This window comes from Danio rerio, chromosome 20, assembly GCF_052040795.2.
Source record: "Danio rerio strain M-AB ecotype USA chromosome 20, GRCz13ab, whole genome shotgun sequence".
Taxonomy (NCBI): Eukaryota; Metazoa; Chordata; class Actinopteri; order Cypriniformes; family Danionidae; genus Danio; species Danio rerio.
This window is the reverse complement of record NC_141040.1, coordinates 25,127,302-25,143,505: the sequence shown is the minus strand read 5'-3', so window position 1 is coordinate 25,143,505 and position 16,204 is coordinate 25,127,302. Positions and strand designations below refer to the sequence as shown.

General features: G+C 39.0%; 1 protein-coding gene across 2 annotated transcripts in view; it reads right to left on the bottom strand.

Annotated features, from left to right (window-relative positions):
• Positions 1-16,204, bottom strand: part of jag2b (jagged canonical Notch ligand 2b) — an 84,868-nt gene that overhangs the window by 47,666 nt on the left and 20,998 nt on the right. For both annotated transcript variants that reach the window (XM_087296310.2, NM_131862.1), the window contains 2 exon segments: positions 8,585-8,639; positions 639-896 (listed from right to left, as the gene is read on the bottom strand). In XM_087296310.2, coding sequence (XP_087152436.1) covers positions 639-896; positions 8,585-8,639 — 313 coding nt within the window.

Here is a 16,204-nt window from a genome sequence, read left to right as displayed (position 1 = left end):
AATGCAGTTGTCCCATTCCCTTTGCCATGTTTTGTTTATGAACAAATTAATTGTAGGTTTCAAGTCCTCAAGAGGAATTAAACATTGTCATTTTCAAGGAGATAGCCTGTATTGCTGCTTCATCTACTTAGTCTGTAATAGTATCGTTAATAGTATAATACACTATAAAAACAATGCTGGTGGCCTTAACCTTATGAGTCCATTGAACTTATATTGTGTTAAACTGATCTGAAACAGCTTGCAAAACTTATAAAATTACATTAGAACATGATTAACTTATTTTAATAAGTTACCATAACCTAAAAACATATGCTGTCAGGACTAATTGAACATATAATTTTTACAATGTATGTAACAGTATTGAAAACACTGGTCACGTGTTTTTACACAGACAAAATAATAACAAAGAACTTGAACTTGAAGTATGAATATTATCCATGTTTTCTTCATTACTTTTTCCCACTACTGGGTTGCGGCTGGATGGGCATCCGCTGTGTAAAATATATGCTGGAATAGTCGGTGGTTCATTTTGCTGTGGCCACCCCTGATAAGGGACTAAGTCGAAGGAAAATGAATGAATGTATATAACTTAAAACTAAAATGCAAAGCACAAAACAAAGATGGTCAACGTCACCCACCTGTCCGACAGTCCTCTCCCATCCAGCCATCAAGACACACAATATTTCCAGATGGATCGCATCGGTAATGACCGAAGTAGTCATCTCGTGGGCGACACTGTTTGTTGCACTTACTCCCATAGTAATTCTCATCACACCTGACGCGGATGCGGTACTCAATGTGGGCCGTGATGCCAGGGTGCCGGATGGACTGCCAGTGGTCGCCGGGGTTTACCATGCTTGCGTGAATGTGCCGTTCGATCAAATTTTCTTCACCATCTGCAGAAAAAGGAAATAATTAATTAATATACAACCTTATTTCTTTCTAGGTATGGGTCATGACGACAAATTAGCAATTAACATTTACTGTTTATTTTGCTATTTTAACATAGTTAAATACAAGAAAATGTAGCAATATATTACCTAATAAATGAAACAACAAATACACAACACGTAACTTACTTTTCCCGTTAATCCCCATGTGTGAGACAGAGCTAAAACTCATTTACACAACCAGTACACTGTGATGGCAAATGGGTGAATGTAGATCAGCTGTAAGACAGCAGACAGGACAGACCCTGATTTAAAGCTATAAACTCGCTAGTGACTCACACTGTCCTTTCTCTGCCAGCTTCCTGCCTCACAAATCCATTCAGACAAATCACTGCACAACAAAAAGACACTCACACATGAATGACACCACTGCCAAAACAAAGGGCTCTCAGTTAACCATCTGAAATCAAGTAATTTATTAGCTATCACTACAGCGGGTTTTCATTTCAACCTATCGTCTTGTTAAAGGGATAGTTCAGATGAAAATGAAATTTATAAAAATGATGTATTCCCCGTTAAGTGGGTTCAAACTTTTATTTCTTCCGATAAATAAAAATGAAGATATTTTTAAGAAATCTGAAAGCCTGGAACAATTGATTTTCATAGTAGGACAAACAGATAGTCATTAGCTATGTTTCTATCCAACTATTGTTCTGCACGTTTTGGATATGCCCTTAAAAAATAAAAAAATAAAAACAAATTTTGAAAATGCGCATCAAAAACATATGCACATAACTGAGTAGGACAAAAAATAAATAAAAGATGCGCATAATGGAAACACTTTTACCAAACATTTTCCAGTATGGACATTAAAAAAATGGTAAAGTGATTTTGTTGTAAGAGATCATGTGATAATAAAAAAATGTGTGTGAACGGACAAACCAGCAGGCTGAGCACATTGTAAAACATCTGATATGTTGTTTTGGTCATTCTAATGCTGTGTTCACACCACATGCTACGCACGGATAAATTCCCCTATTCGTGCGTAAATAGATGCATGAACATTTTGGGTTTACTTGATTCATTCGCGTATCAAATTCACTTCACAACACACATTTTCACTGTATTTCCTGTAATATTTTTTTCGTCTGGAGAAAGGCTTATTTGTTTTATTTTGGCTAGAATAAAAGCAGGTTTAAATATTTCAAAACCTACTTTAACAATTCCATATTATTAGTTCCCTTAAACAACATATATTTTAGATTTTCTGCAGAAGAAACTACTGTTATACAATGACTTGCCTAGTTACACTAATTAAGCCTTTGAATGTCACTTTAAGCTGAATACTAGGATCTTGAAAAATATCTAGTAAAATATTATGTACTGTCATCATGGCACAGATAAAAAAATCAGTTATTAAAAATTAGTTATTAAATATGTTATGTTTAAACTGTGCTTTATAATAATAATAATAATAATAATAATAATAATACATTTTATTTAAAAGGCGCCTTTCTAGCAACTCAAGGACACCGTACAATCAACAAGAGCAATAAAACAACAAGAGACATAATAAAATATACACAGCAATAGTGCAGATAAAATTAAGTATTAAAAGCCATCTTAAATAAGTGGGTTTTGAGTCTTGATTTGAACAGTGTGAGGGAGTCAATGTTTCTGATGGCAGGTGGTAGTGAGTTCCAAAGCCGCGGAGCAGAGCGGCTAAATGCTCTGTTGCCCATAGCTGAAAGGCGAGAAGAGGGAACAGACAAGTGGAGAGAGGAAGAAGATTGTAGGGTGCGAGAAGGAACAGAAATGTGGATGAGGGCAGACAAATATGGAGTGGCGAGATTGTGGATGGCTTTGAATGTTAACATCAAGATTTTAAAGTCAATTCGAAAATGAACATCTTCACTGTAAGAAAAACACTTCAGCTACAAAAGTCCTTCAGTCAAGAGAATTGCCCCTAAAAGAGAAAGCTCCTGATTGGTTAACGTGAATTGAATGTCCGCTAAAGTTCAGACTTACCAACTTGAACGAGTCGCATCATTCCACCACCTTATTCGTGCATATCACGCTGCAGGATGTCTATTTGCGTCTTTGCATCAACTCAACATGTAAATTGCTCGTGCTTGACAATTCTTCTGCGTCTGGTGTGAACGCAGCATAAAAAAACCTTAACCGTTTCAGTATTAATTGTCAAGAGCGGCTGTACTCCACATCTCACGCCTTCTACCACCACTATTGGTTTATTACATGTCGGCAATGTCTTCTGAGATGCAAGTCATTTATTAAACGAAGAAAAGATTCACACAGATTCTCCTACTGCTGCCAATTCCATTTTTACGGTTGATTTTTGACGCCAGTTTATCAGGGAGTGACAATTTTGTTCTCTTTGACTCATTGGATAGAAAACGCTGCTTTAATTGCACATCTTTTATGCATAATCCATCTTTGCACATAAATTTAATTTGAATCTTTGGATGGACACAAAGCTAATGTTTACAAGCTTCTAGCTTTCTTCAGAATATCTTCTTTTGTGTCCAACAAAAGAAACTCAAAGGTTTCAAACAAGTAAAAGATGAGTAAATGATGACAGAATTTTCAGTTTTCGTTGAACTATCCCTTAAAAACAATGGTCTCAAACTCAATTGCTGACGGGCCACAGCTCTGCAGAGTTTAGCTCCAACTCACACCTGTTTAATAGTCTCTAGTAGTCTTGAAGACCTTGATTAATTGATTAATTGTGCTTGACTGATTTCTGGAGGGTCGCAGCTCTGCACAGTTTTGCTCCAACCTTGAGTTTGAGACCTATTCTTTAAATTGTCAGCAATTATCATTTTTACATGTATTATACTGTAGGGCCTGAGGTGTGAGATGAGGTGATAAAATGTTCAAAATCTAAAAACGTTTAAGGGTTTGGACAGTAACCTCACCACAACTATCTAAACACACATCGAACACTCTTATCAACTGCATTAAAGCACCTCATCATCATTGCAGCAGCTTGTGCAAGCAATTTCTCGTGTGTTGTAGTCAAAAATGGAGTTGTTCTAATAAAAACACTGATGTCTGGCCGGAGGGAGGGGTGTGAGTTTGACTGCTGTTACCAGGGAGATCTGGGCAAGAGCAGCAGGCAGAGGAAGCCACTGGTCTCCATAGCTGGCGACTTTCAGCTCTTAGCCCAAGCCGTCCTTGAAAGACTTGTATCCCACCCTAGTCCTAATCATCAAGTACATTGTCCAGGTCCACGAGGACACGGACCCTCAGCACGAATCCCTCCTGCTACTGAGAGCGGTTAGCGTTCACATTAAGAGCTCCATTTTCCCAAGCTTTCCCAGCCTCTCTGCAAAGAAAGCAATCTTTATCGCAGTGGGATCGGAGACGGTGAACAATCACGGTGGAAACGGGGGGCCTGCGATTTCCTCTGTCCCGACGCGGACAGCGCGTCCGCGTCTTTCTCCTCTTGCAAACACACATGCGGGGCGCACATACACATACCTTCCTCCCCGTCCCCTGACAATGTCGACCGAATTAAGCAACAAAAACAGAAATAGCCCTGGCGCTTCCAGATAAAGAACAATGGAGCGAGCTTTTGCCGGCCCATTCTGCCCAATGTCTAAACACTGGGCAGTCCTGAGCCCTTCCTGCAGAGTAAACAATGCTACAGGACTTTTCCTGCGGCCTGCAGGGCCCTACGGGGAACACGTACACATGTGAACCACTCTGACAGATCATTTCAGGCATCGATGAAAAATGTATGCTTGCTAATTTTATCGGTTCAACTAGAACAACTTCTCCAAGTGTCCAGGCTAAACTTTATTCGCCCCAGCAAAGGAATGAGAGAGATATTTTTTGCCCTTGGGTTTCTGACAGACAGACAAGGAGGCGTGGAGACGTGTCCGGTTTAAGAAAAGAGGTGCGGCAGCTCTGAGCGTTCACACTGCATACTAAACAAGTAGTATCAAACGGCATTGGAGAGAGGAGGATGCTTTTGTTGCCAAGCCTTGAGTGAGTACAGACTGCAGATAGTCGCATCAGACAGACCTTGGCAGCGTTTTCTCTCTATGACAAGATCATTAATGTTTGGCATGCCTACTCTACTATGGGCTCATGTGATAAATGAAGCCACTGTCTCAAACAGAGCCCTGCCAAGTCAATGAGGGTGCTCCAGATCATCAAAGGGAGCTGGTCAGTTTCAAGCATTTCTGATCAATGGTCACCATTGCTTACAGTTGGTCAGGAGAATACTACTGTAAGCCTAAATCCTCATTTATAATAAATCATATATCCTTAATAAATGATGAAATAATTAGTGCTGTTAAACGATTAATCACATTCAAAATAAACCATTCATATAAATACAGTACAAAAATGCTAATATTTTTATATTATACAATACTATTAATGAAATTAATATGTAAACTGAGTTTATACGTTTACACTAGGCATGGGCCAATATAAGAATCTGACGGTACAATTACCTTGGAAAAAAATATCACGGTTTCACGGTATTGTGATTACGGCTCTAAAATATATTCTTTTTAAATGTCTGGGAAAAAACAAAAAAAAATTTTCCCCTTTGAACACAATATATTTTATTTTGAGAAACATTTAAAAGTACTTTGTAGCAGTAAACATATCAGGCTAAATAATCAAAATAAATCCTTGACTCCTGCTGTCTTTATTCGTTTCTAAAACACAGATTTCTTTACAGTTTAAAATGGCACCTTTGGGGACCTTTTCTGCAGAAGATACCTTTCTCCTTAAAACATTAATAAAAAAGGTAAATAAAATATCTTACAAATATCATAAGAATGGTATAGTAGAAAATTTCAGCATTTTTATAACCTTGACTTTTCCAAACCGTGGTATACCCTGAACACTGTTCTCTTTCCATGCCTAATTTACACACATTTAAATAACAAACAAATCAACTACATGCTACCTCAACTCCGGGTGCACTGCCTAGTCATGCTAAGTGTATTCCAGATGAATAAACTCAGAAGAGGCCTACAAGATGGCCGAGTCACCTCAAATGAGTGACTGTACGTTTACATCGAAGGCGACAAGAGAATTAAAGTTTTCACTGGCCGCCCTGGCCACAATGCTGTCTGCCACTACTGCCCTGCCAGTGAGAGCATCAAAAATTACTACATTAATTCCATTTTTAAAAGGGCCATTGCAGCAAATCAGTTAAATAAAAAAAAACATGCTTTCTGTTTTCAGTGTGAATCAGCGTTGATCAAATTTAACTATGAAAGATCAAGTTGCTGTGTGTGATGTGGCTTTGTGTTGTGGTTTTGTACTGTCATTATAATAAGCATGAGATTCCTGCTTTAACAAAAAAATATATACAACATTATTGCACATCAACTAACAAGTAACTTTTTAAAATGTATGTCCCTGTAAGAAATCATCCATAACTGGAAATCCAGTGACTACAATAAACTCTAAAACTGTTGTCGGAACCCAATTTCACAGGACTGTGTTCTCTGGAATCCTCTCAAGCGGTGAACTTCAATGGCCCGTTTTCATTAAGTGGTACAGTACGCTTTTATGGCCGTTTCCACTGTCAAAAGGTACTAAAAAGCGAACTGTACCATTCTATTTGGGTACCCTTTTGGATAGGATAACTAGCACAACAAAAGGGTACCAAAAGGAGGAGCAAGACGTGCAGCTGAACTGTATTGGTCTACAGAGATAAGTCACTCGCTCGTGCACAAGCAGGAGAATGAAAGCAAAGGAATAGCCATTTTTAAATACACACCCGAGACATTACACTATAATAATATATACACATAATTACGAGCCATGGTCGACCCGAGCTTAAACAAATCTTGTTGTCGTCTTGATAAACAGCCAAAAGGCAAGAAGAAGAGCAGAATCTATCCTGTGCCCCGTATTTGTTAACCGTCTAAAGCGCGAGCGGTTCTATATTTGAGCCACACATCTACATTTGAAATAACAAACTTCTTGAGCTGATGATAATAACATGCATGTGATTATTGAAGTGCTTCTGACATCAGACGATCCTTTCAGAAAAGGACGAACGCCAGAGTGAAACAAAAAAAAACAAAAGAGAAACAGAAAAAAAACTAAGCAACTGATTGTTTCAGCAACCAAAAACAAAAAAAAAATGACATTGCTTTGCTTAGACCATACTTTGACATTTCCTTGATTAAAAATGACGTTGACTGACACTTTCTGTCATACACCACACCCACCAAAAGGGCACCATTGGCAGTGGAAACGCAAGCTTGAAAAAAGGTGACCGTAGCGAACCGTACCGTACTGTACCACTCAGTGGAAACGGGCATCATAGCTCATTACCATAAAGCTGACTTGATTTCAACTTTCCTCGCGGCCACACTGGAAAAGTCCTCCTCACTGTTTATTGCCACCGGCTCCCATTGTAAAAAAAAAAAAAAAGACTTCCAGCTACTTTGCTCTCGCCGCTTTTATTGTGAACGCACAGCGAGTCAAATGAGTGTACTCTGGGCCATTGTTTCAGGCTGAAGTCCTTCCAAAGATGAAAACGAAAAACAGGACGTAATGACTTCAAGCAGAGGGTGAGGTGTGTGTTTGCATTTGGAATTTTTACAGACACTGAAATATACAGTAATTTTACAGATCACATCCTTAGATCAAAGCCAGCCCCTCCCCCTCCGTCTCTCCCGTTTTACCAGCGTTCACCTTTCTTTTGCATATGTAGAATTCCTTCGCCTGACCCTTTCCTACCGACAATTCCTCAAGCCAGACAAAAGCTGAGGGAGAAAACAGGATACAGCTGTGGAATTATGGTGCCCGTGTTAATTCCCCAACATCTTTACATGTTGGTAGCCCTCAAGAACTGTAGTTGCAAGTCAAGATTGTGCCTCTAATTGATATAATAATTTCATCACATTTGGGCTTAAATCAACTAAACATAATTGCTACTCTGCTTATAGATATGATCAAGGTTTACAATTTCAATCAAGTAATGTTTTAAACAATCGAACATTGTCAATCTGACAGTCTGGCAAGAACTCGTAACCATAATTTATTTGTATGACACAACACTCAAGATCCTCAGGACATTTCACAGAGCGGTTACAGCCAACAGAGGTCTTCAAATGATCCGATTTATTGGGAAATCTCGGTGGACTTGCGTGCACTATTGAAGCATGTGTGGAAGATGCAAGATTGTGCTTGTTTGAGCCTCAAACTACGCATCTGTGCGAGTTTCCCTGCTCTGGAATGCTTTGGAAGCTCAGGTAATGATTCTTGGGTAAGCAACACATCCAGCCAATATATCTGTCAAAAATTATGAGCCCCTGCTTAGTGTGGTTAAAAATATCAAACCTAACGCATACCTCCAACCCACTAAATGCCAACATGAAAACTGACAACTTTCACAGTAAATACACATAACAAGGTCCTTAAATAACCCTATTCGGGACCGATAAACCCTGACACGCCAAAACAAATTCACCCCTGACATGTTGTAAATTCATCACGGGGGAAGCTTCAACACTTTCATCTTATCGTCAAGGATCAGGCTTCATCACCTATAAATGAAGTCATCCACTAAAGTGCTAACAACTCTCTACAGCCACTACGAGCAAAAAAATAAAAGATAAAAAAATGGAACCCAGAAAGGTTACAGCAGCCAGCAACAGTGAATCATATTGGGTTTACAGACGAATACTCACTGTTCTGAGTGGAGTTATCCCAGTCCCAAGCTTCAAGGATGAGTGTGTAGGATCGCTAAGAGAGAAAGAGAGAGAATAACATTAGGAGAAAATACATAACAATACATTTTGTACTTCTTAGGGATCCCCTCGAAAGTGAGATGGTTCATCTCAAGGGGCTATCCCATTCAATCAATTCAAATTCAATAAATTCAATAACAATTCTGAAAACACAACAAGTAGACTTACACCTTATGTACTTTTAATTTCGGGAAAAAAAAAATTGTAAGAATGTAAAAGTGCTGTTAACATCCCTCATGAATCTATTTTGGGACAATGTCCAGGTGGTGTGCACGCGCACACACAAAAACCCATACATAGTTCAATATATTGCACATTACTATGCGGATTGTGGTGGTTCTAACTGAAACATTGGGCATTCTCGTGTGTTCATTCGGTAGAGGTGGGAAACAAAAAATTCATTGATGCATTTCGATTCTTTCTCACAATTATGAAGCAATTCTCAAAAGTTCTGAATAAATTCTGTATTCAAACTAAATCACAATGGTGCTGACCTGCATTGGTGCGAGCTAGAAACAGAAACATACAGTAAGTGTTGACAGGCGCATAAACATGTTGCCAAACTCACTTCATTTGGACAAACCTATGGGATGTTTAAGATGTGGCACGGCAAAGCGCTTCTCGTCCAGTGTCTGTTGTTCAAATTACAGGCAGCATGGCAAAACGAGAACAAGTGTCTTTAGATGAAGTGCATGCAGTGGTTCCCGTAGATCTTTCAAATCATGACAGAAAACAGACAGTGTGGCAATAAAGTGATGCAAGGACACCAACTACCATACTGTATATGCAGAAGCATGCAAGAAGACTTTTAATTTGTCAGTAACCTTGGACAAACGCTTCTGGTGAACTGTATGTCACTACAAAATTGGCACGTTTAAGGTCTGTTTTAAAAAACAAAAAAAAACAAAAAAAATAAAAAAAAAACAAATCAACGATCTTCACTGCCTAAATGATATACGCCAGAAATTGGGTCAAACACTGCATTAAATGACATTTTTCCATGCCATGTCTGTTAAAATATTAAAATTTATTTTACTCCATTTTCAATGGTGTTTTTGCGCTCGCCTGCTGATCCTGAGGGGCGCATACATGTAAATGACTTTTCATCTCTGTTTACGCTTCAACAACTAAATGAACGCTGAAGTCTATTTAACTGATTGTATTTGAAGTACATTACAACATTGCTACTGTAAAAGGAACTGTATCAAATTAAAAGTTACATTAATCGTTCACCGGAAGCTTATCGGTATGGGAAGAAACAATAGCTCTGCATATAACCTCTAGAACTGTATATCACTCATGGCTTGTGTCTTGCCAATGCGGACGGTGAATGAAAATAAAAGCGTTGCAAATGAATGAAGCATTGAGTCCAACTTTGTTTTAACTAGTTCTCTGTGGCTCTGACCTAAAAGCAATTCCAATATAATCTATACATAAATAAACAAATTTTATTTTAACAAACACTTTTTTGCATTTCTTTGAAATTGAATAAAGGTTATAAACAAGTTAAAACCTATACAATGCTATATTTTTGATATAAGAGCTGCTCTTTATTATCTGGCATTTTAAAATTAAGAGCTTGTTCAAGCTGAATAGAACCTTGTTGATAAAATGAATCTTTTTTAGTATGGCAGTGCTGTCACACTTAGATTCCAATCAAAAACAAAATCATTGCAACACCAATTCTGGTCAAAATGTGAAGTCTGAAAGATATATTTTATGCAGCAGAAGGAATAGGAAAATGTGTAAATTAAGAATAATCTTGGAATCAAATCACGACTCCCAGAATCAGATTGGATTGTGCAGTCCCAAAAGAATCTTACCCCTATTTTCAGGGTATTCTAGGTGGTTGCTAACTGACCCAGGTTGACAGATATGGGTCAGGTAGCTCCTCCAAATGTACATGACCTGTTTTATATGCTCAAGGTGAAATAGGACATAGAAACGGCACACCTCCGCTAAAAAATCCAAAAAGAAAAAATGGTGGCAGACACTTTAAGTAGTGTTATTGCACTCTGGAATTAAGGTGTCTGTTAAATGTAAATAAAATACTCAGTAAGAGTTTTATTCAAGCCCTTGACCAAGTATGAGCAATAGAAATAGTGATGTTTGCCTAAGCAAGCAGAGCTAATGAAATGACAGAGATGCTAAAGCTCCATTACAGTCCTCTCTAATGACAGCGGGCAGTGTTTCAGTTGAGTAAGGTTAGGTTACCCATGTGATGGAGGGAGGGAGGGAGAGATTTCCAGCCGCACCTTGAATGCTCAAACTAAATCTGGAAACATTCTTAATGCTCCTCTGACATCCGAGAGACCATCTAGATTAACTTTGATTGGTATAGACTGTTTATACACACTTACACGCTATAAAAATTCCATAGTTTATTATGAAAATATTAAACAAGTAAATTAAGATTATGAGCCATTATGAAACTTCATTAAACTGAAAAACAGCTTGTATATCTTGAAAAGCAGAGCTGCACAATACATTGTTTCAGCATTGATATTTAAATGTCAGAGTATGCAATAGTCACATCACAGGATCTGCAACATCACGCTAGGATTATAATAACCAGTTAGAACAGTTGAGACCTATTAGAGTTCAGACCTAATGGTTTCACAGTTCAAAACTATTAGAGTAAAAGAATTTCATTTGGGTGACATGGGGGTGCAGTGGTAGCACGATCACCTCACAGCATAAAAGTCGCTGATTTGAGCCTTGGGTGGGTCAGTTTGCAGTTCTGTGTGGTTTGCATCTTCTCCCTGTCTTTGCGTTGGCTTCCTCTGGGTGCTCCGGTTTCCCCCACAGTCTAAAGACGTGCTGTCTGTAGTGTATGTTGGGCTGCTCGATTATGGAAAAAATCATAATCACAATTATTTTGGTCATAATTGTATTTACAATTATTCAAAACGATTATCAGTTGAAGTCAAAATTATTCGCCCTTCTGTGAATTTTTTTATATATAAATATTTCCAAATGATGTTTAACAGATGTTTTTTTACAGTATTTCCTATAATACACACACACAACAGCACATGCTCTTTCGTGCTTTTAAAAATATGAATGATGCGCATCTTGTGCTGCAAACGTTACATTACAGTACATGCTTTTAGTCATTTTCATGTGGAACTGAGCTTTGCAGAGCAATGAATGTGTACAACTGAAAAGGGCAGGTATATGATGGAATAATCGTTTATCTCGATTAATGGTTTTTCATAATCGTTAGAAGCCGAAAAATCGAAATCAAAACTGGATTTTCGATTAATTGCACAGCCCCAGTGTATGTGTTTGAATGAAAGTGTATGGATGTTTCCCAGTGATGGGTTGCAGCTGGAAGGGCATCCGCTGGGTAAAATATTTGCTGAATAAGTTGGTGGTTCATTCCGCTGTGGCGACCTCAGATTAATAAAAGTACTAAACCGAAAAGAAAATGAATGAATGATTTTTATTTGCATGTGTTTTTAAGATCTGGGAATGTGTAAGATTTTAAGCAAATTTAAACCAAGTTGTACATCTTTGAAAATCTTTAGCAAAGAACAATTGCATTGAATTAGTTTTACAGAAGAAACACTGTAGAGTGTTTATTTACACATGATGATTGAATTTATGTTTGACTCAGAAAATTATAAAGCTTGGTTCATTTAATCTGTATATTTGTTCAATAGTATTCATCTATGCATGTGATTTCTTTATTACATTTTATGCCAATTTTCTCCTACAACTTATCCCCAAAATATTCCCAATCAATCTAAAATTGTGAATTCTTTCTAAATGGAGTCATCTTGTGAAGTTATTTTCATATCACAATATATTGCAGAAAAACAAAGCAATAAATGTAATAACTAAGTTTATTAAGGTAGAATTAACACACAAATATGCTGTCATGACTTAATAGTGCAAACATCAACTCAGCAGCCTTATATATATATATTTTTTTTTATTTGTTTTGGTCCAAGTGAAAGATGAAAGTGTACTAAATGTATGTCTCTTGTCATCAATGTTTATTTTTTGAATACAGACTGATAATTTGTGCTCTTGTGCAACAAAAAATGCATGTTTGTCTGCCAATGTCAACACTTTAGGACAGGTCCAGTCACAAAACAAATTAGTTATAACATTATGAGACAGAATAGGGACCTAACCTAATTTTCTTAAGGCTGACCATACTTCTGCGTCTAGTGACCCACGGGACCTTGCGCTTAGTCGTGCATTTATACTTCTGCATACGGTTTGTGTTGCTCTGCAATAACACTTCCGAATAGCTAGCTGGCAGTAGGTTTTTATATTCCTCTGTGTCGAGCTTCTTTGCAGGTATTTTGTTTTTTCCGAACGCTACAAGTAGCTCAAACTCCCTCATTGAGAGGCAGGAACTGACGGACGTGCAACAACTTTATTTATGAGGTAAACCCTAAACAAAAGTTTCCATCTAGAGCTCCTTCACGAGACTTGACACTTGTAAATACTCGCTCAATCAAGCTTGCAGCTCTCAGCACCACCTACACTCGTCTGCACTATAAAACCAATCACAGAGCTTGCGCTAGGCAATATTGCAATGTATAGGCCACGTTTACACTAACAGTTAAATGTGACCCAACTCCATTTTATTTTTGCTCATATGTGACACAGATCAGATCTGTTTTATGACCGTGTAAACACGAAAAAAAAACACAAGCATTCGGTTATTCAGATATCGGTTTCAGGCCTCCATCACATGTGGAAATAAATCGGATATAAAAATCGGGTATGTGACTATCATGTTAATAGTTCAGACTTATTGGGGCATTCCGTTATGCATGTCATTAAACTTGCGATATTGTGGTACTCGTCCACAGTTTATTGATGTGGAAGGAAGTGCGTGTGTGGAGACACCGACTCGGTAAACAAGAACACTAGAGGAACCATGTAGAAAGAAAGTGGTCAGTTACCACTATTTGCTCCCACCAGACTTGAGATCTCTCTCGTACCCACAAATTCCTATGAATGGTGAAGGACACCAAGGACTAGTGTGGAGCAGATGCTAGAACCCGCCTTTACGCATGCGCAACGTCGTACATTGTATGGCAAGTGTAAATACATTAATCAGATATGGCTCACAATTAAAGAAGGTAGAAACAGACAAGCAAAATGATCAGATATAGGCAACAAATCGGAATTTGGGCCGTAGTTACTTTTTTTGAGAGGTGGCGAAGGCTATACGACCGCGCAAAGGCACGTGCGCTTGATGCAGAAGTATAAATCAGCCTGTAGAATTAGAATGTTTGCCAAAATATTGTAAATATAATTTTCATATGTAAATTATTCTTTATGATAACAGTCCTTTGGGGAGTTAGCATTGGTAGCATCACCTCAGACAACTGACACATTTGCCTGCTGGAAATTTCCATAATACCCGGCAAAAAATAATAATAATAATAATAATAATAATAATAATAATAAATTAACAGTTGCAAAGAATACTAAACCAGACAACTGGACAAATTGACAAAAGGCAAGATACACCCACATTATATTTGAGTACAATTTCAGAGATTGCTGTAGACTAATTAATCAATCAATCAGTGATGAATGCACACATAAAAACACAGATGGAGGCGACCTGCTAGATTTACCCACGCTTCTCCAGAGGTGGAGTTAGAGGGGCGGAGCCAGACAGCATGGATGTGTGTGTTGGAAAGGCTGGGGGCTGTAGTACGGTCTGGTGGATGCAGTCAGGGATTAGCGTCAGCACCAGGTCTGTCTGGATGGGTTGGATTGGGAGTGGGTGGGCCGCATATCCATGCAGACGTACAACAGATGCGTCTTAAAAAGATGGATTATTTGACATGAACGTGGATCATCCCACGACATGCTACTGGGCTTCTGACCTCTCCTCCCCTCCCCCAACACGAGGGGCGGCCGGTGTGAGAGAGCGTATTAGTGGGGTCTTGTGGTAGCGAGCATCTGCGCAAACGTGAAATGCGTGTTGTTGTGTGTGCACGCTTATCTGGACATGTGGATTTGGTCCAAAGCTCCATCAGTAAATGAATATGCTAGATTGATCCGGTTGGTCGCGCACATGAGGTCAATGCGCACCAGAGCATGCCATGCGCATACCCAAAGAGAAAGGTCAGAATGTCAGGGTGTATGCGTGTGAGAGGGTATGTGTGTGTGAGAGAGAGACACGGTAACACGGGGACAGTCCTGTTCCCACACACTCGGTCTCTGATTAGCTGGATTATGTGACAGCTGCCCAAAGGGCTAGATGCGGATAAAGACTGGTGGGGGAGGTGACCAGTGAACAAAGACCTCCATCTAAAACCCATCACTGTGAGACACCATCAACCTGAGTCTCGTGACACTCCGAGAACATTCCTCCGGCCACACACACACACACACACAGTCCGACCCCTAAAAGCAGCACATGCAATGGCAGCACAAAACACACCCAAACAAGCTCCCTTGGAGATGCACGTCATGTTTCACTACAAGTAATTCTCCTCCATATCATGGACTACTTTCGCTGATAGCAAGGATATTTATAGCGGGCTGTGAATAAGCTAACACAGACAGCCTGGCGTGGGTCAATACGCGTCACAAGCTAAATCATATACTTGCATGTACTGGAGTTTTGTCGGGATGTTAAGACTACACACCATGAGAGTGCGTGTGTAAGTAGGTGGGTGGTTAGCGGGGTGGTGGTGGAGGGAGCCACAGGTGCAGGTTCCCACAGTCAGTGGACAGGGCAGTTTAAAGAGGGGCAGGGCTTAAATTAGAGGGGGCTGAAGTGAGAGAGGCTAAGAATGACCCTGGAGACCTTTCATCAGGCTTCTCATCAGCTTCAAAAGGCTCCCAGACCGCCAATTCAATTGGCAACAGCACACACACGCAATCAGCTGTAATGCTCTGATGCATTCACACACAAGAACCGTCTAAGTGTAAGTCTTCTGTTTACAACATTATACAATGTCTATTTTAAATCAACCCATGATCATATTTGCTAACAGGGTAAAGTGTTTACCACTGGCAGTCACGAACAAGTGACATGCAGCTGACAGAGAGTGTGAGGTGAGGCAGTCTGAGAGCTTTCACACACCTTATCTAAAGTACTGAGGTCTTCAGCACCATGTCAATACCCTACAAAGAGACCGAATGAGAAAAGAAGCAGAAATGGAGAGATTTTGGTTTGGTAAGTGAAAGAGACAGGGGAAAAAAATGGGTCTCCAGTCCTCTGTGACCTCAGTAAGAAAAAGTGCTTCATTTCATCAGCTGCATTTGGGAAAGGAATTTCAGAGAGAGGCAAATCTCTCTCGTCTGACCTACCAGGAAGATGCAATCCTCTTCACCCATTGACATTATTAAGGTCAATTAACTTTTGGAAGTTAGAATCCCACAAGTGTTTCGATTAAGATCCTATAATGTTGGCTCTGTCTAATTGTCATAAATACTTAAATGATGTGAACACCCAGCAAAACAAAATAGATCAGGGAAACCTGAAACTGTGCTAGCTATACAGTGATATTCACTTGAATTTCATTTATCCCAAACAATTCACATTAAAGTATAAAGCAACATGTTTAAAGT